Below are 24766 nucleotides of genomic sequence, written 5' to 3' on the forward strand. Positions count from 1 at the left end.
ACTGGTCGGATACACTACATGACTCCACCTGCAGAAGCCCTGGTGTGTATGCATGGGGATGGGTGGCAGGGGGTGGAACTGGAATCTGATAAGTGACAGACAGGGACAGAGAGTATAATTAAGGTAAGACAGCCAATAAGAGAATGGTGCTTGTTTGTATGCAAAGGTGACTCTACCCTGAAATGTGTCCCTTACATTCTCAGGATCTCCATGCACTTACGTGAATTGAGTCCTCACACTAGTAGGAACATGTTGTCTACCACAGATGACCGACATGGCCATGGGCACCAACACGTTGGTGAGGAGCTGAAGAGGACAGGAAGGTAAAACTCACCAAGGGGGTTGAGTGGAGTTGAAGGGAATTGGGAGTTAGATGGAGCTTTCCTCCAGCCTCCAAAATAAGGAGACACACAGGTATAGGGATGGAAGAATTCCTGGAGTCAGTGGCAGGTTGAATTCTACCCTTTCACTAGCGCCTGCGGCAGGTATTATTTTGAACCCCAAATCAAAATAACCATATACCACAGTTCAAACTCGTTCTCTTCTCTCTTGCAGACTATTTGGAGGGTTATTAAAGGATATCCAAAGGAAAGCCCGTTGGTATGGGAGTGATTTTTCGGATGCTCTGAACATCCAGTGCTTTTCGGCAATCCTTTACATCTACCTGGCCACAGTCACCAATGCAATCACCTTTGGAGGGATGCTGGGAGATGCTACAGATAATATGCAGGTCTGTTCACTCTAAGAACACGTACATACCATCCCTTTGTGGTTGCCCTCATTGCTCTCCCCTCACCCCACTTCACCTGCCACACCATGTTGTCAGTATCCTGCATGGGCACATTTGGGGGCAGCAGAAGGGCAAACAGCTCTGGCAGTTCCTGTGTGGTGCTGGGAACCCCATGCCTGCAGTTTAATTATATCAATTAGTTGTACAATGGTATGCAGCCATCATTCAACCAATCAGAGCTATGCACTTTCTCATGTGATTTAGGGCGTACTGGAGAGTTTCCTGGGCACTGCTATTGCTGGAGCTTTTTTCTGCCTGTTTGCAGGCCAGCCTCTCACCATCCTGAGCAGCACAGGGCCTGTCCTTGTCTTCGAACGGCTTCTTTACTCCTTCAGCAAGTAAGTTCAGGTTTCGTGTCAGCATGTGCTCAAGCCTTCAGGAACTTTTCTTGCTCAAACTCCATCGAAATGAATGGGGACCGTGCAAAAGAGTCACTTGTGTTTGCTGAATGACTAATGCCAGTCACCATTATTAACAGTATTCAGATAAAACATTTTACATAGATGGGTTCACTTCATCTTCTTAGCTCAGATCTCAGCACAGCTGGTTATTTTGGCAACTTATTTAGCAATACACACTACTGTTGTGTGGTGAAGTCAACATAGCTTGACTTTTTCAGGGACTTGGCTGCAATTCTATACATACACACCTGGGAATAAGTCAGAATCGCACTGTTGGGCACATTGAATCACTCTACTTATGAATGCTCTGTTATGCTACGTGCTCTAACGGCCCAATCCTATGGGCTGTGGCGCCTGTGCTCTGCTGTTGCTGCTGGCCCAGGCTGTTGCAAAAAGTGCTGTAAGGCATTTTTGTGCCAGTGGAACTGATGCTCCAGTTGGTGCTGGGAAGATCACTGCTGAGAGCTCCTGATGGTAGGAACAGCCCATGGCTGGCTGCAGGGCTTTTTGGAGTAGAGGGAGGGCAGGGAGGGGGCAGAACTGGGTGGGGGGAGGAGTGGGCCCGGGAGAGGGGTGGAGATGGCAACAGGCTCTGTCACCTTATCCTGATCCCCCCCTCCTAGACCAGGAAAGCCAACATGGGTCTCAATAGCAGACACAGATTCAAGGAGATCCATTGGGGCCATCTGGGTCTTACATAGGGTAAGGGAACGTTTGTGCTGAGGAGACCTGCTGCTGCTTCCCTGGCCCCATAGGATATAGTGGTTGCCATTTTGGCACTGCTGTAGCCCTGGGCGCTAGGGAAGCATAAGACGATTGGGCTGAAAGAGAACCTTTGGATGCTGATGCCACCTGAGAAGTGATGCTGCTTCTGTGAAAATTCTCAGGCTACAATCCTATGCACATTTACCTGGGAGTAAACTCCACTGAGTCCAATTGATCTTCTGAGTTAATGTACATAGAATTGTACTGTTAATTATATTTTATGTACTTTAAATACTTTTAAAAAGTTGCTTATTGTTTTATTGTGTGCTTTTTAAAATTCATTATAAGGCACTCTGGGTAGGTGTCCTTGATTAGAGGGAACTAAATAAAGAAAATATGCAAGGGGGCTGACCTGTTAGGACCATTCTTCTGGCTCTTCCTCCCTACCAGAGACTACAACTTGGATTATTTAGAATTCCGCCTCTGGATCGGTCTCTGGGTGGCCATCTTTGGCCTCATTCTGGTGGCCACTGAAGCCAGTTTCCTTGTGCAGTATTTCACACGCTTCACCGAGGAAGGCTTCTGTGCCCTCATCAGCCTCATTTTCATCTATGATGCGGGTAAAAAGATGCTGTCCCTGTTCAGCCATTATCCTGTCAACTGGGACTACAAGATCAGTGATGTCACCTTGTACAGCTGCACCTGCAACATGCCAGAAAGAGGTAAGGTGATCAGCTGTTGTGATGGGTGGATTGGAATTGCAGGGGATCTCAAGGTGCTCTTCCTCATTCTGTGTTATGCATACTGCGCCTCATGCTTATATCATGCTTATATTATATCTTCAAAGTAACTTGTAACATAAGATAAATATTCAATATCAATATAAAAAGAACGTAAAATACAGCAGTGGACCAATTTAAATTTATAGCAAAAATTAAAAATGCAGCCTGGAGAACCCAGCAAAACTACCTTGGGGCCAAACAACATGTGACTTGAATCACATGCTGATGCTGGCCTTGCCTGCTTTTTCTTATACAAATAGTGTATGCAGGGAACCTGATCCATTTCTGGACTGTGGCAAGGAGTAAAGCCCCCTACCCCTTCTGATCTGAATTAGGGAGCCCCAGTGTGTGCTCTTTACATACCTCTGTCAATGGGGAGCTCTCCTAATCTTCCAAAGAGAGCTCTGATTGATCCAAGCAAACCACTTGGGTCTCTTGTGTATCCTGAAATCAACAGCACAGAATAGCAGGGATCCTGCAGAATTTGACCCACTTCTGTCAACATATGTTAGTTTTCCAAACCTCTGGCATGTCATATGCAGGCACAGTAAATTTAACTGTCCATGGTTCCCTAAAAAAAGTCCAGATTCTCCCATCTGCTCTTCCCTTAAACTAGGAGAAAACAGCATGGCCTGTATCCAAACCACTTTCCGAGGCCTGATCCACCTGCAGGGATCAATGTGGACTTGCACCAGTGACATTACTGGCACAGGTCTGAGTTGACCTGTTGTGGCTACTGGGACTTAACCAGGAACAAGGGGATAAATGTCCCCTTACCCCAAAGAGACCTCCAGTAGCCAAAAATCCTGTGTGGGATGCATTGTAGCCTGCGCTACCACCACTGCATTGCAATGTGAGGTTTTAAGTAGGATTGGGTTACTAGACCTGTCTAACCAGCATCAGTCAAGGACAAGACTGCCCAGTCAGTTTCAGGTTAAGGACTGATATCTTGGATTGACTCTACCTGCAGGCAACTCCTCCTTCCAGAACAAGACTCTGATCCCTTCCCTCAGCAATTTTGAAGAGGTAAGAAATGAAATCATCCTCATCGGTTAGGACGTGAATAAAAGGGATAGATCCAGAAAGTCCATAGAATGTCATAGCTCATGCACTTCATCCAGGCAAGATCAAAGCCGTTATACCAGCCATTTTCAACCACTGTGCCAAATGGACTGCAGGTGTGCTGCAGGAGTTTGGGGGCGGGTCATTTATTAGTAGGCCATTGGGGGATGTGAATTCCCCCACCATCAGCATGGTGTGCCTTGTCAATTGTCAAAAAATTCATGGTGTGCCTGGACAATTTTAGTACATTGTCAGTGTGCTGTGAGACAAAAAAGGTTGAAAATCACAGCGCTATACCATTGGCAGTGGCGTAGCTAATGATCATGTAGCCCGGTGCCAAGCTCAAAATGTTGCCCTGGAAGTGGTGTCACAACCGGAAGTGACGTCATGCCCAGGCTTTTTAAAAAGTGCAGATTGGAAGGAAACCACCTCCTCCCCCAGCAGCTCGCCACTCGCTTGCTCTGCTGCCTCCTCCCAGTCAGTGGCATAGCTAAGGCATCTAGCTGCTGTCTGGGGCCAAAAAAGATTTGTAACCCCCCCAGACAAAATTAAATTTAATTAAGTAAATAAATAAAAAGTGTGCCCCTGATTGGTTCAAGACACTGTACTGGGGTGAAGAGGGATGGTTATTCTCCCCCTGCTAAATATAAGAAGGGCATCACTTGAAAATGTGCCTCTTTACCTTGTTAGCAGGGGTAACTGTATTATGATACATGGAAATGAGAGCTGACTCATATTAACACCTTATTGGAATCATGTTGTATCATGATAACATGTAATTGCAACATGTCAATAATATAATAACATCTCATTGGCTCTCAGAACAAGCAATTTCATAGGTCAGTTTTGAGTTAAGAAAATCCATTTTTTGTGCCGTAAGGCAGTTTTGTTTTCATTTTCTGGTTAATTGGCCATAACTTTTGATAGAATACAGATATTCCAATGCAGTTTGTTTCATTGTATTCTGCATTAAATTACCTTTCCAGTGATATATAACATGATGGTATTATTCATACATACCAAGATTTTCACAATTTTGGTCACTAGTGTCCAAGCTCAGCTTGTTGCCCCCCTAAAGCTGATGCCTGGTGCAACTACTACCCCCTGCACCCCCTTAGCTACGCCACTGACCCTTGGAGCAGTGGTTCCCAAACTTTTTGAGTTGTGGAGCACTTTTCAGGAGAGAAATTCATCATGGAGCACTATTGTAGCCTTTATGCCAAATGTATGTACATTTTTTGTTGTTCTTACCTAACTGTATTTTTCAAGTTGTTAGTTTATGTTTTATCATATAGCAAAAGCACAAATTATTTTTAGAATTCTAAATAGCTTAAATTTTAAGCTAAACCTAATTTTTCCCATTGAAAGTCATTAAAAATTGGAAATTTAGGGCACAATCCTAACCCACTTTCCAGCACCGACATAAGCGCAATGCAGCTCCGAGGTAAAGGAAGAAACATTCCCATATTTTGAGGAAGCTTCTGTGAATGCCACCCAACAGCAGGATGCAGCATATGTCCCATTGGCACAGTTATGCCAGTGCTGGAAAGTTGGTTAGGATTTGGGCCTTAATCGTTTTCTCAAACATCAGTTTTGCACATACATGTCTTTGGCATAATGGCGACAATATTTTCATCTAGCACCTACATAAGTGCTAAACCAAATGACAGCAGTATTGACGATGGAAGGTATTTGTAAGCATTTGGGCATATCGAACATCAAGTTTTATTACATTTGAAATGGTATTTTCTTCACTAATTTCAGAAAAAGAAGGAACTTAACTACATAAATAAAAAACAATAACAAAAAAAATTAAGGCAAAACATTTGAGAACAAATTCAGAGCAGGTTTTGTAAATCCACAGTATGTTACCCACATACACACAGTATTTAAAACCATTTTTACAGTTGCAAAACAAAAAATGTTACTTGGCCTTGAAAAAGAACAATAAAGCATAGGCTGGGAACTTGGATTCTAATCACCAGCATGGCCTGGGAAGCGGGCACCTTCCCAGAGGCTTTGGCGAAATGCGGCCGTGGTTTTCACCCAATGCTGGGCCTGGCAGCCCCCCCCTCATGGCGCTTGGTAAGTCGGAGTCCCTGATGGGACTCGGACATTACCCAGTACTTACCTATGCACAGTTCATGGCCTCACAAATTCACAATTTTGAGATTGTTTCATTTATTTTATTTTCTTTCTAATCTCTTCGCTGACAACTTAGAGATGGGAACAGCTGCCTTAGTGGAATTAGGCCCATATCATAGTCAGGATGGGTGAATTGCCCCAGGGCTCATGATGTATTATATCCCATGGAGTTTCCCTTTTACATTTTTTTTGCCTGATCCACCCACATACTTCATCACCCTTTGGCTACTATAATTTATTTGAGAGCTGCACAGCTTCACAGATGCTTGATTTCTCCAGATAATCCCTATACAAGACATCTCACTACACCCAGGAACACGCAATAATTACATACTATTTTCCTTTCTACTTATTTTATTTGCTCTTTATTAAAATATTTGTTTCTTGCCCTTCCTGCCCAAAGGGACCATCATTTTTCAATAGTGAAATACCCAGAGTCAATGATGAAGGCAAATTACCAGCATGCACTGTTGGAGGAGGGAGGATTGCCCATGCTTGTAACTGGAGCTTAGAGATTCCCAAGACCTCTTTTTCCTTTTCACCTCTGATTACAGCACTCTGGCCAGTGCTCAGTTGTCCAAGATCCTATAAGGGAGAGGCACAGGGTGTCTTTGTGCTCCACGTGGTCCCTCTTCTGCTTTGGTCCTAGATATGCCATTGCAACCAGTTTACCTAGAGCAATGGTTCTCACACATTTAGCACCAGGCCCACTTTTTAGAATGAAAATCAGTCAGGACCCATCGGAAGTGATGTCATGACCGGAAGTGACATCATCAGGCAGGAAAATGTTTCACAGTCCTAGGCTTCAATCCTACCCACACTTACCCAAGAGTAAGTCCTAGTGACTATATTGTTAGAAGAATATACATAGCTTGTTAAAAGTACAGGTCTGTCACATTTCCCCAAATGCAGTCACATCCCATGGTAGCATCAAGTCTAATATATTAAAAATAAAATATTGAATGGGGACCCACCTGAAATTGGCTTGCGACCCACCTAGTGGGTCCTGACCCACAGTTTGAGAAACACTGACCTACAGGGTGCTGGAGTACAGGCTACACCAGGGAGTGGAGTCATCCAGACAGGGAAGCCAGGCACAAAGGGAGATGATACATATGTACTGCCTTCCTCATGATATGCACCTGCCTCTGAGCAGACAGATTCGGGTGCGCACAGGCCTCCAAGCAAACAGGAGGATGCATTATACTGAAAGCTCAGCCACGACTATGAAACAAAGAGACAAACTGGCTTTTAAAATACATAATTTATCACACATGGAACATTCCCCCCCAATATCTTTATGTCCTCCGCCTTAGCCATCTTTCTATCATATTCTATCTAGACTGTTGCCCATATCTACAAATCAGGCAAAGCATTCTTGCTAATCTGACAGAGACTGGTGCTTCCTTCCTTTTCTACAGCAATCAAAACAGGAGTCTGGAAACTGGTCTCTACTGACCAAGACAGAGTGTGTGCAACTAGGAGGCCACCTGGTGGGCAACAGCTGCAGTTACGTACCTGACATCACTTTCATGTCCTTTATTCTGTTCCTGGGGACGTTTCTCTGCTCCATGACCCTAAAGAAGTTTAAAACCAGCCGCTACTTCCCCACAGCTGTGAGTTCCTCTCCTCCCCCCTACCTGTTCTATTTTTATGATGACGGTTTGTTTTCATCTCTGTAAGAACTGGTAGCTTTCTTTGAGCCACCTTGAAGAAAGCTTAAGCCAGATACGAACAGAATTACTTTTTTTTAAATTAGGAATTACATAGAAAAATCGGGGGGGGGGGAATCCAGACTTTCTTGATAATATTCCAAATTCCACAAGCAACAAAGGGAAACAGTTTCTGATAATACTGAACAAAGCCAAGTTATTGGTTTATCTGACAAATTAAATCTGAACTTATCTGTCCATGCTACTTCAAAAACTTTAAGCACCCATTCTTTTACAGTAGATTTGTTCAAAGGTTTCCAGAGTCTGGGAAAAACTACTTTTGCAGTGTCAAGTATATTTGTAATAAATAATGAGATTTGTTTTGCACCTGAATCAGTACATTATTGTTAAGGCATCAGTTTTAAAGCATCAGTCCACTTGAAAAATTGTTTGGGTAACAATTTATCAAAAGCTCCACCAAACGGATCTGCATTCACAGTCTTACACTCCTGACACTTATAGATATTAACATTGTAATTTTTTTGTTCAGTGCTTGCTGGATCAAATTATTATTATTATTATTATTATTATTATTATTAATAATAATAATAATAATAACAGTATTTATATACCGCTTTTCAACTAAAAGTTTACAAAGCGGTTTACAGAGAAAAATCAAAAATAACTAAATGGCTCCCTGTCCCAAAAGGGCTCACAATCTAAAAAGATGCAAATGAATACCAGTAGACAGCCACTAGAACAGACAGTGGGCCAGGTGAGGTGGGCCAGTTACTCTCCCCCTGCTAAAAAAAGGAGCACCCACTTGAAAAAGTGCCTCTTACCCAATTAGCAAATGCCACAAATACATGCGCTTAAGCCTTTTTTCAGAGTTTATAACAGTCAAGAGCCTTACAGCACCTTGAAAACTAACATTTATTTCAGCACAAACTTTTGCTGACTACAGTCCACTTCATCAGATGCATGAATTGAAATCTTCAGTGAGCAAGTGCAAAAATGCACAACAGCAAGACTCCATGCCGGAATGAAGAGGGGCAGTTACTCTCCTCTTGTTGAATTCAAACCACTTGTTTCTCTAAAATCCCCTAGCAGCTAGGGCCTAGCTCTTCTGAAGTCCACCATACTCTCCCACAGTGACCCACAGGTATTCAGAAAAATATAATTTATAGAAAGCAAAGAAGAAGGTGCCTCACTAAGTCTTTTGCTAGCCTAAATTTTAAAATCCAGAAATTGATTGAAATGGAGATTAATTTTAAAAGTTTTGATTTTGTTTTGCAAATCCTGTTTCTTTTGTTTTGCTTCTTAGCTGAGGAGACTAGTGGGTGATTTCTCCATTATCCTGGCTATCCTAATCTTTTGTGGGATTGATGCTGCCCTTGGATTAGAGACTCCCAAACTTATCGTGCCTAGTGAATTCAAGGTGAGATTGGTCAGGACAAGATCCAGCAAAGCATTATTCTCCTGGTGGAAGGAATGGGTTCAACTGATATATCAGACTGCATACAGTTCTTTGGAATTTTATGAATGTGACAGGATTGAGTATATAATGAATAACTAAAGAATCACTCTGGGTATAGCACATTTGATCAAATTTCCTGAAAGCCAGGTCAGTAAGACATCTCGTCATGATTGTGCAGCATTTCTGTTTATGATGATTGCATGTTTAGGATTTGTTTGACCCAGAGCAAATACTGCTATCCAGAAGGTTGGCTAGCAATGTGTGCAGGAAGCTGCAGCTTCTTGAGGGTACATTTAAACTAAAAACATCCTACAGTGGGTTTCTTCTACATATATAATCATTTGGATTCAAAAGGAGTCATTTGGCCATAATCCACATTTTCTCGATTGTGGTAGGTGAAATGAGAGATTGTGAGCTGGAATACAGCATTTGATACAAAGAGTACTAATCTTAAGAGAGCAACAGTAACTCCTACAGAATGAGTGAGTGGGGGGGGGGGGTGTCTATGCTAGTTAATGCACAATTTTACATTAATGTATAGTAACATGAATTAGAGACACTGGACCAAATCCTATCCAACTTTCCAGCCCTGGTGTAGATGTGCCAATGGGGTGTGTGCTGCATCCTGTGGTGGGAGGGTAGTTATGGAGGCCACAAAGTAAGAGAGCATTTGTTCTCTTGCCTTGGGGCTGCATTGCAGTTGCACTCGTGCTAGCAAGCTAGATAGGATTGAGCCCACTGTTGACAAAGTAAGTGAAGGGGTCATAGGAAAGAGCCTTTGCACCACATCTGGACAGGACTGATAACACACTATATTGTTGACATTGGACATCTGAAAGCAGCAGAGGTATATACTACTTCTCCTTAGCTATTTTTTGCTTATAACTCACTGGAAAAACCCAGGGAAGGCAGTCTTAGATTGCAAGTTCAGTTTATCTGAGGATTTTCTGGGCCTACATCTGGTAGATCACACAGGCTCAATCCATCGCACACAGTCCTCTGCTACAAAAGTAAATTGTTTCTTCCAGTACACTCACACAGCCTGTCTCATCCTGAGGCCTTCTGGGCTTCTACACAGAGCTTTTACAACCACCACATTATTATCATGTCAACATTATTAGCTACATAAAGCAGATGGGGAATCTTGGGCCCTCTTAAGATTGAGGCAAGGTTTGAACCAGGAACTTCCTAGCTCCCAGGTCACACCCTTCACTACTTTGGCTTTCAATTATAAATGGCAAACTTCTTATGACTATGGAGAACCTGAAGGACATACATGTAACTTAAGAAATCTCCTGTGCATTGAAAACAGAGGCACCCATAGCTGCAATCAGAAGTAGAGAGGCAATGATGGATAAGATATGATATGGTAGCAACATTTGTTGTTTATTTACTAAATTAATATTTTGTCCTTCTGCCTCAGTATGGGGGATTCAGGGTGGTTCACAAATGATCAAAGTAACAAATAGTAAAACTTTTTAAAAATAACAACAATAGATGAACACAGCAAAACCTACACAGCCAAGGCAAAGCAAACACTCAGGAGGTCAAAAGCATGCCATAATTTTAAAAAAGTCTTCAGCCTGGGGCTGAATTCAATTAGGGAGGGAACCAACAAGCTCTCCTGGTGCAGGGGCATTCCACAGGTAGAGCACAGCAACAAAGAAGGCTTTCTCTCATGTTCCCACTATCTGTATCTGAGAAATAAGTGGCATACAGAGGAGGGCCTTTCCCAGTCACTTCAAGGAGCAGGCAGGAAGTCCTTCTGCTTCCCAACTCCTAAGCCATGCAAGGTCATTTCAATTTGCATCAAAGCAGTCTGACTGCTATGGCAGGTGGTAGAGGAGTAGCTTGCTCCTGATAACTAGTGCTGCTCAACAGCCTGGCAGCACTGACCTTTCCAAACAGTTTTCAAAGACATCCCAAGAGAAGTATGTTACAGTAATCCAACCTTAATAATAAGGCATGTGCAACTGGAGCCAGATCTGCCTTCTCCAGGAATGACTGCAGTTGGCACATCTGTCACAGCTGAGCAAACCTGCTACAGACCACAGCTGCCACCCAGACATCCAAGAGCAGATTTCAGATCCAAGAGCAGTTCAGGAGCTCTTCCAAGCTGTGCGCTTGATTCTTTAAGCGAAATCCAACCCCATCAGAACAGGTTGGATCACCACTTCAAGGTTGGACTTGCTTTTCAGGAGCACCCCATCTGGTCTGGATTAAGCTTCAGTTAATGAGTTTAAAAAACTACTTACAAGTTTTCTGGGTTGTGAGCTGACAACTGGACCCAGGGTATGTCCCAAACCATGCCAGGCCTGCACTCCCTGCCTAGTTCTTTTTCCTGCCTGAGTAAAGCACAGATAATTCACTCAATCTCCACCCACAGGCATCAGCAAGATACCAGAAAAGCAGCAACCAGGTCCCAGCAGACAGTCTCCCCTTTGGCATAGAGTTCTTGCATTCAGATAGTATGTTGGCTGGCCAGGAACAATGAATGACTTTTCAAACAGTTTAAAACATTGAAAAAAAAAATTTCTTAAAACTGGCCTGCTGCTGAACTTTTAACAGCAGCATAACACTAAGAGATGGAGCAAGTGAAGCTTTTATGTGTATGGAAATAAAGTGATGGGGAATAACTTTAGGTGCTAAATTCTGCTATATGTCAGGTGGATGTTACAGGCCAAGGGTCAGGACTAGAAAAAAGTGGCAGCTCTCCCAGGAAGAGATTTGCTACCCAGGCTGCTTGTGATGATTCATGGTCTACAAGGCCTTCCTAAGAAGTGGAGGCAGCTGTCCCAAAACAAGGAGGAGCTGTGAGATAAAGAGTAGGGCTCTGCTTGAGTTTACCTTGTACAGGGCAAGTTCAGACCAGCATTGCACAGTGTGGGCTGTTAATAAAGGTTCTGTGCACCTAAATAAAAACAAAAACAAAAACCCAAATCCCAGAATTGCAGCACTCTTTTCGTTGTGGGTTGAACCTCTTCCCATGCTCAGAATGCACAGATATACCAAATAGGAAAATCGAGTGCTGATTGGAGTTGATTGTCTTTCTCCACCCCTGATGCTTCAGGCAGGCTACCCAACTTTTTTTTTTTTTTCATTTTGAAAACACCACATATCTATTTATTAAATGCACAGGCATCCACTTTCATAAAAAGACTAATCAACTTTAACATCATAAGGAAATGTTCTGAGGATTGTGGTCATGTGACATCATTGCCCTGATTTCGGCCAGTCAGAGTTGTGTACAACTGGCTTCTGCCATGCACAGAATTGGTTTCACCTGATCTCAATCTGGGTGAGAAGGTTGTATGATTGCACAATGCAGTGAATATAAGTCTACAACAGACTCACCTCTCAAATTACTTTATGTACTTTTGCATGCACCCAAAGACTCCCCTTTCCCTGTGTTAGGAAGGAAGTCACTTCAAACATGAATAGAAAGAGGCAATAGGGCAGACAGCATGGAATAGACCCACCCTTACCAACAGCTACCAACAGCCTTGCTCAGGAGGCCTCTGTTTTGTCCTGAAACCTTCTGAAGAACTTTTTGTAGTTTTTGCTGAAACTATGCAGACGTATTAACATGGAAGTCTACATACTAAAATAAGGGCTCAATCCTATCCTGCGCTGGAACAGGCAAGCCAGGAGGCTTACACTGTGCCCAATGCAGGATAGTGGCCATAAGCAGCTCAGCCAGAGGCAAGGGGAAACTTTTCCCCTTACCTCCAGCTGAGGACTGCTGGCCCCTATGGGTCTCCTTGGACTTGCTCCACCTCTTGAAGCCACTCCGTTCTCCCTGGGAACAGGAGCTGGGATCTGGCATAACTGCCAGATCCCAGTCCTGCCTCCCGCTGCCTGCCTGCCTACCCCCAGGGCTGCTCACCGCCCGCCCTCCCCCGCCCAGGAATGCCTCCCTCCTGCCTCCCCCTGCCTACCTTTTCTGTTTGCGTTGGCCCAGCAGGGCCAAAGCAAGCATCCAGGAGGAAACCAGCAGAGAGGCTTATGTCAGCCTCTGCAGGCTGGCACTTCTTGGAAAGCCAGCCTGGCTTCCTCTCAAGGAGGTGCAAACATGCCTTACGGCATGTTTGTGACCCTCCAGGGTGACACAAGGGACTTGCGCCAGCCCAAATATGGGTCTGGATTGCGCCCTGTATCAATAAGTGGGCTGAACAGTTGCTCTCCCCCCTGCTAAATATAAGAGGATGCCACTTTAAAAGGTGCCTCTGCCCAGTTAGCAGGCGTGATACCTTATATAACACCATCAGTGTACCTGGAGCTTCACAGAGTAACAATAACAACCAAAAGTTGCCCCAAGGAATTTATAATCTAAAATTTCCCACAGAAGGAAGGGAGAGGACAATGAAGGCAAGGGTAGCAAGAATACTATGCATTCAGTTTTGCATGCTTAGGCTGATTATGGAGTGAACGCTGAATAGTAAACCCAAAAACTTTGCAGAAAAGGTAGGCATCTTGATGTTAGCAGAACTGAAAGATTAATGTCCACTCTGGAAATCTTGCAGGGGAGACTCTTCTTGTGAGAGAAGGAAAGAACCATTGTATGGCATGTGCCATTTTATTTAAGAGCCAGACACTGATGTTGAGGGATGGCCTGACAGAGAATGGGGGAGCCAGGCTGGCTCCTGCCAAAGAAGAAGTGTAAGTGGATGGCAGTGTGAAATCCTCCCCTTTGATTAGCTGGGGAATTAAGCAGGGAAGACTCCAAGTGGCACAGTTAAGGAAAAGTAAGAGCAACTGCCCAGGACAATTTGCCCCAGTTTTCCAGTAGTCTAGCCTGACAAGGAAACTGCCCTGAAACTCACCCACCCTGGAAGAGTAGGACCATGAGACACTATTAGAGCTTTGGGGTACCCATCTCAGTCACCTAGCCCTCAACTGCCTTTGGTTGCAGCTGTGGGGCCCTTGAACATGGCACATTTGAGGTCCACAAAGTCCCTTGGCCTGAACGGGCTTCTATCACAGTAACCGTGTCAAAGCCAAGCAGTCATCTAAAGCTTCTGCTGGTGGCGCAGGTTGTATCCAAGCTGGTGGCTCAAGTCCAGGCTTGAGCTTCTCTGCTGCAGGCCTGGGTGTGGGCGGATTAGCAGAGGCTCCAGTGGGAGCAGCATTCTCTGCCTGCCAAGGGAGGGACCAAGGAGCTCCTGGCCTTTTCTTGCAACAGCAATCAAAGAAACATGTTGGCCAATGTCAGGGTTGATAAGGGATAAGAGTAGTCAGGTACATGGACTAGGGTAGGGAGAATGCCCAAATAGTTCTGGCTGAACGTCTGGGTGCTTCTGTGCCTGTACCAATCAGCATTCCTTGTCTGGCATGTGAAAAGCCGGTGTTAATTAAACTTTCCACGAACAGAATCCCTGGGAGGAGATCGGACCGAGTCATCATAATTAGCCCCATTTTTGAGATGCTGAAGCTGAGAATAAAAGTCTTTTGAGTAAGGAGGGAGTGGAGTGCCCAGTATCTCCTGAAGCCTGTGCTTAGCCAGTTGCAGTGTTCCATGTTTTATTTTACTTATGCACATAATACATACAAGAGTAATGCATCTATTAAAACAATTCCATTTTTAAGGCAGAACATGCTAGCACCGCATCAATAAAACACCATCTAGAAGCAATGAAAACCAACATACTTGGGAAGCTGCAGCTTTGTGCCCAAATGGGAACCACTATCTGACCGAGCAATTTGCTTGATGAGCAAGTTGCTCTGGCATTGTGCCTCTAGTGCTGAAAATGGGTTTATGGTTGTCCCCTGCCACTTGAACCTCAGCCACTGGGTCATTAGGCAAGCTTATCAGGGGATGGTGGGTGGCAACAGTGGAGACTTTCAGTTGCTGTGTCATTTTAGAATTCTCAGATGCTCTAGCTCCTGACATACAGCAGAGTCCAGAGCATCAGGGAGTTCTAAAATGATGTAGTGCTGAAGAACAAGATGTTGCCAGTGGTGCCCAGTAAGCTAGTTGGGCTTGGAGCCTTAGGAGAGAGGCAAGACACATGCCCCATCAGAGTCCCATGAAAACCTGCAAACAGCCCTGTTGTTGAGGCACTGGTGCAACCCACTAAACCTCTTGCCAATGTTGCCACCTCCCTTTGATCTGACCTGTGCCTGACTAACTTTTATCCATTTTGCCGTTCCCTCTACAGCCAACAAACCCCACACGAGGTTGGGTCGTGCTTCCCTTTGGAGCAAACCCCTGGTGGATACATTTGGTATCGTCAGTGCCTGCTGTTCTGGTGATCATCCTCATCTTCATGGACCAACAAATAACAGCTGTCATTCTCAACCGCAAGGAGTATAAGCTGCAGGTCAGTGCTTGGCTGAACTGTGCTTAGTAATTTATGGAGTGAATGGAGGGCTTCTCCCACACATGTACAGGACCAGAGATTTAGGATGATGCAAATGGTCATTAAGCCCAAGCGTCTACTGAAACCAACTGGTGTCTTCAAGTTACTTATCCCACAGGTTGTATCACCCTGATGTCAGCAGCTGCCAGGAATGGCAGAGTTTTGTGCCACTCCAGTCTCATTTCATGTACAAAGGTTGGGAGAAATTAGTGACAGTGAGCATGTGATTTCTGCATGCTGGTTGTCTCCTGGTTCCCAGAGCAGATTAACCCTGCCCTTTGTTCCCAGTCTTGAAAAGAGCTGAGGAAAGATGCTCTTCAACTTTTCTGAACTTACTCAGCAAAATAAGGAGTTTCCCATCCCCTCCACCAGCAGACTCCACAGCAAGCCAAGGACACTGAGACTGATGCAGTCAGGAAGGAAGACAAGCTTCAAATGGACATTCAGCTTCGAGGCCTATTAGGAGGACCTGCAGGGAGGGGTTGTACCCCCTTGCATATCCAGATTCTCAGTGAAGAAAATGCTATATTTGTGCTCAATATAAATTATGCACATTGGATGTTATTTATCCCCTGTTGGCAACCTTCGGTCTCGAAAGACTATGGTATCGCGCTCTGAAAGGTGGTTCTGGAACAGCGTCTAGTGTGGCTGAAAAGGCCGATTCGGGAGTGACAATCCCTTCCACACTGGGAGCAAGTGCAGTCTGTCCCTGGTCTGTCTCCCTGGCTATGGGCCTTCCTTCTTTGCCTCTTAGCCTCAGACTGTTGGCCAAGTGTCTCTTCAAACTGGGAAAGGCCATGCTGCACAGCCGGCCTCCAAGCGGGCCGCTCAGAGGCCAGGGTTTCCCACTTGTTGAGGTCCACTCCTAAGGCCTTCAGATCCCTCTTGCAGATGTCCTTGTATCGCAGCTGTGGTCTACCTGTAGGGCGCTTTCCTTGCACGAGTTCTCCATAGAGGAGATCCTTTGGGATCCAGCCATCATCCATTCTCACGACATGACCGAGCCAACGCATTCATGCAGATTTGCTTATTTGCAAACTCAACTTTCAAAAGTCTTTGAGAAGTGTTTGTTGGGTAGTGATATACAGTCCTGTATAAAAATTTTAATAATCTGAAAATAATACAGGGGAGTCCTTTTTATACCTCAGCGTTAGGGACCAGAAAGCTTGGAAACAGCAAAACAACTTATAAAGGGGAATTTAATTTTCCTCCATAAGAGATAATATAAATAAGGATTAATGGGAACTGTACACACATCCATGCCAGTCTTTGGATTTAAAGAGGGGCATTTTCTCCCATAAGAAACAATAGAATGCCATAGGTATAGGGGCTATAGAAAGTGGCATGCGGTCCTGAACATGGATAAACCAGTATACCTCCTGCCAGGGTAGCCTCTCGATGATATAAGTTGCAAAAGTAGTGCTAGGCAATGAATTTGGGGGTGGTGATCAGCTGGCGGGCAGAGCCCCATGCTTATTCATCACTTTCCGCTAGCTTGCTGCCTCCATGGAGTCCACACCAGCTCCATCCCCTTTCATGCTGTAGTGTGCTAGAAGAGGTTGTCTTTGAACCTTGGCATTCAGCATTGCCATTGCTCCTCCTCCTCCTCCTCTAATGGCTGGTGGAGGGAATGCTAGGAGCCCAGCATTCCCACCACGGCCATCAGAGGAAGCAATGGTAGAGGCACTGGATGCTGAGGGACAGAAGAAAATTATTATTAATATTAATACTAATAGTAACTGTTGGCTATACCAATCATATACTGCAGGGGTGTCCAAAGTTTTTGGCAGGAGGGCCACATCATCTCTCTGACACCGTGTCGGGGGCCGAATTAATTTACATTTCAAATTTGAATAAATTTACATAAATGACTATATTAAAGATGAACTTATATGAATGAATGAAGGTCTTGCAGTAGTTCAAGGCCTATAAAAGGGCTTGCACAAAGCAAGGCTGGCCTTTCCTTTGCTGCCGCTACTGCATCACAGATGTGAAACAACAAGCAGTGGAGGGAGCCCTCATCCCACAGCTCACGCGAGAGGCCAAACAGTTGCCCTCACACTGAGAGCAGTTGCATCGGGCCAGTGTGGGCTCCGACAAATCTCTGGAGGGCCAGAGGCTCATTGGAGGCTAAGGGCTCCCTGAGGGCCACATAGAGAGGCCTTGAGGGCCGCAAGTGGCCCCCGGGCCGGGGTTTGGGCACCCCTGATATACTGGTTTAGTAATATTATTATTAAATAATAAGAATATTTATATACCGCTTTTTAACAAAGAGTAGTTCACAAAGCAGTTTACATAGCAAAATGAACCAGTAAAATAAATAAACCAATGGCTTCCTGTCCCCCAAGGGCTCACAATCTAAAAAGATGCAGAAGAGATACCATAAACAACCACTGAAAAAGACCATGCTGGGGAAGAGCTAGTCACCCCAACTAATGTCTTAGGTTAGCCCCCTAAACATAAGCCCCCACTAATCTAAGGCAGGGGTGTCCAAAGTTTTTGGCAGGAGGGCCACATCAACTCTCTGACACTATGTTGGGGGCTGGGGAAAAAATAATTAATTTACATTTAAAATTTGTATAAATTTACATAAGTTTACATAAATGAATATATTAAAGATGAACTTATATGAATGAATGAAGGTCTTGCAGTAGCTCAAGGCCTATAAAAGGCCTTGCACAAAGCAAGGCTGGCCTTTCCTTTGCTGCCGCTACTGCATCACAGATGTGAAACAGCAAGCAGTGGAGGGAGCCCTCATCCCACAGCTCACATGAGAGGTCAAACAGTTGCCCTCACGCTGAGAGCAGTTGCGTTGGGCCAGTGTGGTCTCCAACAAATCTCCAGAGGGCCAGAGGCTCATTGAAGACTGGGACTCCCTGAGGGCCGCACTGAGAGGCCTTGAGGGCCGCAAGTGGCCCCAGGGCCGGGATTTGGGCACCCCTGATCTAAGGCATTAGTTGAGGTGTTTACCTCTTCCCCTGGCATCCAGCGCTGCTGCTCCCATCATCACCTGCACCATTGTTTCTACTGATCATCATCATTATCAGAGCGAGACAGTGGCAGTGGTGGCAATGGATCCAGAGGGAGAGAAGTAAGTGTTCCTCTCTGTACCCAGTCCATGTCCAGAGCTGCCCCCTCCTCGAATGGTTGGGAGGCCAAAATTCCCTCTGTAGGCATTATGGAAAGTAGTGGCAGCAGCCACCCAGGATGCCGAAAGAGAGAGATACTGTGCAGGGGGCAGAGGCTGGGGATTGCTCTCCCTGTTATTTCAATTAATGCCAACAACAACAGTCTCAAAATTGACAATGAAAATAATGATGTCTCTTTAAGAACTTGAAGGGTGTGAGAAAGAGAAGGAAGGGCATACAGGTCCCACAAAATCTAAATATTGGGGATGTCACTTTTTGAACTCAAAGGAGAAAGAAGATATGTAGGCAGGGCTATAGCAGTAAAAGCCGCAGGTGCAGGGAATTTCTAGTTCTGCAAAAACATGAAGAAAAATACAGGGAAATATATAAGAGGGAGACGTATAACAGAGACTTCCTGTATTTGTAGGTTGGCAACATTAGGAAGGGTGGATCTGCAGAAAGGTGGGGGTGGGGGAAACAGCATCTTACAAGACCAGGAGAGAGGAACTTCTCATCATAGAGAGCAGCAATGGTTGAACCAATGGAGCTTTCTGCACACAGTTAAAAAGACTTTATAGTCATACAGTAAATTTAAAAATAGTTAAAAACGTACTTAGAAAAAGAAACAAAGCTGAAAATCTCAGGAACCTGAATTTTGCAGGAAGATTTGCATACAGACAAATTGAGGTACCCGTTCACCCCCAGGAAGAAACTGTTCCTTGCCTTTTGTAACCCAAGATAAAGAACTTGGAAATGAAAACCAAAGCACAAGTTGAAAGGCTCTGTACATATCCCTTGGCTATGCTACCCACTCCTACATCAGCTGATACATAATCAAACTGTTGGGCCATCTGAAGGCGGATAAAGTTCTTCTTCACCCATCCAGCCCCTACCTTCTAGACCAGAATATGATGGAGACCTCTTCTCACCCTTCTGTGCAATCAGGAGCTTAGCAGTCACTCTTCTCTAGACTTAATATGCTAGAGATATCCATTCTCCTCCTCGGTAGCAGGAACAGGTTCCTCTGGTTGGTTGTGTGAGGGAGGGAGTGCCTGACACTTGTCTGCTGTGTGGCTCATTACTCTTGCTGGAATTTGTCTACCAGGGTCTTCTGCTGTCCCTCCCATTCACTTTTGTTTCAGTCTCCTAACACAGCAGAGGCACTTCCAGATGGAGACACTGGCAAGTGTTAAATCATGCTGAATCAGTTCACATGATAGCCAAGCTACATCCAGAGTGTACCCTTAAGCTGAACATGGCTATTAACATGGGTGACACATGGCTGGCCAACAAAGCATCAAGTCTCACTGGAAGAAATATTTTTCTTTGGGCTACTTCTTGTGCAGCTCTCTGGTTGGCCTTGTTGTTCCTGGAGAAACAGACACTGGAAGCATCCATACAGAAACTGAAAATGTTGTCCTAAATTTCACCCCCTTTGTTCAAGGACATAGCAGAGCTGGTTGCAACAAACAGACAAATAAAAACAAACAGCTAAAGAAGAAGATTTTCAAGGAAAGGTTGGATAGGGATCCATAGGGGGTGCTTAGAAAGAGGTTATCTGTGTGGTAGAATATGCCCAACAGCTGGATTTTGAGCTAGGCAAGACAGAACTCTCATATACCCAAAGAGATGAGCCTGCTGATGGTTGTCTGATCGTATAGAACAGCTTAAGAGAGTGCTTGATTCATGGCTATAACAAAGGTCCCCAAACCCTGCATGAGTCCTATACGTATATACTTCTGCTATGAGAAACTGCTGCCCCAGGAGTTTCACGATTTATTTGTTTATTTTTCCATTGTATATGTATCATTCTGACAGCTTGTTGCTCTAAAAACATCACTTTTGGAGTCTAATTTCTGTTTTTATGCTACTGCTTCCTGTTGCACCCCAATGTTCCCTAGGGTTGCTGTGAGGATGCTGCAATGCAACTTGTACACATATGAAAATGTGTTCTTTGTTAAATGGCAGTAAGATACTGTACTGGTCATCTCGGCAAAGACTGCTGTATTTATTAATTCAGCTACCTTTTCTTCTACCCATCACTATGAAATAAGAAATTGAGCAATGTACCATGATGCGTCAGAAGGAAAGATCTGATGTGGACTTTGTAGGCAAGAGATACGAGAACTGCTGGATGTATCAGAAGCATTTGAGATTCCTGCTGCTGCAGGGTTGACATTCCTGCAAAAACCATGCCTGTTTCTTCATCTTGACATTACATTTTCTAAGGGCCATACCCCATGGAGGAAAAACAATACATTGAATCTTCTGCCACTTAGGCTTCCATAGGTCCTCGCTATTATTCAGCATACATTTCCAAACTAGCGAAACAAGGTTGTGGTTTTTGACAGATGACCGTTTAAATCTCGGTGATTTTATTAATGTGATGAGTGAATACTAAAAAGAGAGCTGAAGCTCTAATCAAATAGAGAAAGAGTAAAGGGCAGGCAGTGCAGAATCTTGCGAGAAACTGGAGTAACAATATAGAGCAAGGTATGAGAAGGCCAGTTGTGGTTGGTAAAGCCTTGTACATGGTGGAAGGAGTGTGGGAGCCAAGAGACATGATTTACTTTTTAAATATTCTAACCAACATTTCCAGTGTCAAAAATCTTCAAGTCAGTTTACAATAAATTCAAAACTTCTTCTTGTTGCTTTATTCTTAAAACAGCTCTTGGGGCAGGGCAAGTTTGTCCAGAAACTGTACTCCTATCTGTGGAAAAACTGTAGCATGAGATAGAGAACGATGGTGACAAATTGAAGGCTTGGACAAGGAAAAGATAGCTGCGAAGGAAAACACACTTGACCCTGTGTTCAACATTGATGATGCTTTCTTGTTGCAGAAAGGGGCAGGATTTCACCTGGACTTTTTCTGCGTTTCTCTTCTGATGATTCTCACCTCTGTCATGGGCTTGCCCTGGTATGTGTCAGCCACCGTCATTTCTTTGGCCCATATGGATAGCCTTAAGAAGGAGAGCACTGCTTGTGCCCCAGGGGAGCAACCAAAGTTTCTGGGAATCAGGTATGTGTGTGTGTGTGTGTGTGTGTTTGTGACACCCTCCCTTTTCATAGTTCAAGTATATGTCTCTGTATTTATTTATTTATTTATTTAGAGAACTGTTATCTGCCATCTTCTCTCTTTGTGGCAGACACTTCCTGAGCTTGGGGAAAAGGCAGGTCCAGCTTCTGCCTGCTGTATACTTGTTTTCTATTGAAGCCATTGGGTGGGAACGGCAGAGGTAGTTGTCTGCTGAAGGTGTAATCCCAAGTGTGCTTGCTTGCAGAGAACAAAGAGTGACAGGACTGATGGTGTTCATCCTCACAGGACTGTCTGTGTTCTTGGCACCAGTACTCAAGGTAACAGATGTTTTCTGTACTCACACACATTCATTCCAAACAAGGAGAACTGTTTTCATATCAGCCCTAAAAACTGCAATGATCATCATCAGGTATTTGGCAGAGGGCAGGTTTCATCTTTTCTGATCTGATTGTGTTTATAAGAAAAATTAACAAGTAAATAATTGCTCATAAGAACACTGTTTCAGGTGAAGGCGTGTTTCATCATGAGAAAAGAGGGCTCAAATAATTCCCCTGCCTCAGATGCCCCAGTGAAGCATATTTAAATTTGGAACCAAACCAATTTAAATATTAATCACATCATTTGGCCTTGCATATTTGTTTGTTTAGTGTAAGGAACCACAGGGAGAGGGTACTGATTTGGATCAGAGCCACAATGTGGGAGGAGGAGGGATGTGGTCCCCATCTGGATGGAGGGGGTATTTATATTTAAAAACAAACACATAGGACCAAATGATGTGATTAACATCATCTAGACCAGGGGTGTCAAAAATAAGCCCCGGAGGTCAGATGCGGTCCCCAGGCTCAGTTATCTGGGGCTTATCTGTTCCTCAGGCTCTCAGCTGCTGAGCAGTGCTGAGGTGTTACTGCTGAAAAGACAGCCCACATGAAAATTGGGCTTTCCCATATCTTGAAATATGGTCAAGATTTGTGTATTTTCTCTTCTGTCATTTGCAGCTAGTGACTTTCTATGTGAGAACAAAGTGCTGATTCCTGGCCATCAGCTTTTTAATGATGTCACTTCCGGCCCTCAGCAAATGCCCTGTATGCTAACTTCGGTCCTCTGTATGAAACAGGTTTGACACCCCGAATCTAGACTTTGGCACAGAGGCCCAGATATTCAGCACAAATATACACTAAGAGGGAAGTGAATCAGCTTTCACACACACAACTGCATCCCTGGTTGCAGCTGCTTTCTTTCTTTAAGAAAATGGAGCCCGTTGGTAGGGAAAAGAGTAATGCTATACTATTCCATGCTAGGAAAAAAGGGATGGAGAATAAGAATGCTGATATTATATTGCCCCTATACAAATCAATGGTATGGCCACATTTAGAATACTCTGTACAGTTTGGGTCACCCCACCTGAAAAAGGATACTGTAGAGCTACTGTAGAGGCTGTAGAGAAAAAAGATCCAGCATCCTGGATACTGGAGGTATCCAAAAGAGGCGCAAAAGAGGGCAATAAAAGGCTGGAGTACCTACTTTATGAGGCTACAACATTTGGGAAATTTTAGCTTGGGGGGAAAAGGCGATGGAGGGGACACATGATTTATAAAATTCTACATGGTGTGGAGAGAGAGAAATTTTTCTCCCTCTTTCACAATACCAGAACCAAGGGTCATCCAGTGAAACTAACTGGCACAAAAGGAGGCACTTTTTTGCACAGCACATTATTAATTTGTGGACCTAATTGCTACAAGAGGCAATGATGGTCATTAGCTTGGATGGCTTTAAATGGAGATTGGACAAATTAATGGAGGGCAGCTCTATCTATGGCCATGAGTCATGATGTGTATGGGTTACCTTTAGCAGCAATATGCTTCTTAACCCTGTTGTGAAAGAGCAATGGCAGAAGAGAAGTCTGCCTTTCTCTCCTGCTTGTGGACATCTCAGAGGCAGCTGATGGACCAATGCAAGAAACAGGATGTCGGACAAGACAGGTCTTCGACCTGATCCAGGAGGGTTATTTTCATGTACTAAAATGTTACAGAATTATTTTCATCAAAGGAAGCTCCATGTAAACTATACTTATGCTTTGGGTTGATTTTTTTCTAGTTTATCCCAATGCCAGTGCTGTATGGAATTTTCCTGTACATGGGTATGGCAGCACTTAGCAGTATTCAGGTGAGTGAAAAGCAGGAGGAGAAGAATCTTTGGGCTTATGGGGAAGGCGGTACTGTGAGTTCTGCAGATTTCTGGCTCCATCAATAGAATGAATGTTGAACAACAGAAAGGCAACAGCAGCATCAGGGATGTCTGCCCAGAATTTGGAAGCCCTCCTAATATCAAAAATTGCTAGGCTTATCAATTTTGGTTTTCAAAATAACCATGAAGGAAAGGTTCTTTTTTATATTGCAGGTTCTAGCATATCCTAAGCTCAGTTTTCCTTGACTCTTTGAGTTCCTTGCCATTCTGCCTCTGCTTTGATTGATAGTCCAAAAAGCACATAAAAAATTAGCAAACAGGCAGCCCAACTCACTGGAATTCCCTGCACAGCAATGCAGCAGCACACAGGCTATGCTGAATCCCACAGGGGAGTTTTGGCCTTTGAGGTAAGGGAACATTTATTCCTTTGCACTGGGGTAAGCCTCTGTGGACCCAGTCAATTTGTACCTGTGCCAGCTCTGCAGCTGGTGCAAATTTGCATTGACTTGAGAAAGTGGACCAGACCTAGGAAGGGTGTCAGGCTTTGGTGTGTGTTGCTGCTGCCGAACCCACCCCCCTCCTGGGCTTGATCCATCTTCCTCCCTGTGTCTTTCACCACCTGATTCCAACCTCTTGCTGCTATTCAGCACATGTCTCACTTCTGCATATCTTGGAGAGCAAAGGATTGCACAGAGCAGGACATTCTAAGCAGGGAGGAGTTTAGCAGTCCTGTTTCAGCAATCAGGAGGAAGAAAACTGCTGCAGGAGACTTTGCAAGGTGCATGGGGGTTAGAGGACAGGTGACTCTGGATTTAATTTTGTGCGGTACGCAGGACCTGGTTAGGGATGTAAACGTTACTGAGCCATTGGGGAACAGTGATCATGCTGCGATCCGTTTTGACGTGCACGTTGGGGGAAGAATACCAGGCAAATCTCTAACAAAAACCCTTGACTTCCGACGGGCGGACTTCCCTCAAATGAGGAGGCTGGTTAGAAGGAGGTTGAAAGGGAGGGTAAAAAGAGTCCAGTCTCTCCAGAGTGCAT

At 44.4% G+C, this 24766-nt stretch overlaps 1 protein-coding gene across 1 annotated transcript in view; it reads left to right on the forward strand.

Moving 5' to 3' along the window:
• Positions 1–24766, forward strand: part of SLC4A9 (solute carrier family 4 member 9) — a 46545-nt gene that overhangs the window by 12127 nt on the left and 9652 nt on the right. Inside the window, exons 8-18 of the mRNA XM_066624482.1 lie at positions 204–323; positions 556–730; positions 995–1128; positions 2347–2618; positions 3649–3704; positions 7307–7501; positions 8862–8975; positions 15173–15334; positions 21342–21520; positions 21783–21855; positions 23633–23701. Of these exons, the coding sequence (XP_066480579.1) occupies positions 204–323; positions 556–730; positions 995–1128; positions 2347–2618; positions 3649–3704; positions 7307–7501; positions 8862–8975; positions 15173–15334; positions 21342–21520; positions 21783–21855; positions 23633–23701 (1549 nt within the window). The remainder of the gene's footprint in view (positions 1–203; positions 324–555; positions 731–994; positions 1129–2346; positions 2619–3648; positions 3705–7306; positions 7502–8861; positions 8976–15172; positions 15335–21341; positions 21521–21782; positions 21856–23632; positions 23702–24766) is intronic.

The sequence above is a fragment of the Tiliqua scincoides genome, chromosome 4 (genome assembly GCF_035046505.1).
Source record: "Tiliqua scincoides isolate rTilSci1 chromosome 4, rTilSci1.hap2, whole genome shotgun sequence".
In the NCBI taxonomy this organism is placed as follows: Eukaryota; Metazoa; Chordata; class Lepidosauria; order Squamata; family Scincidae; genus Tiliqua; species Tiliqua scincoides.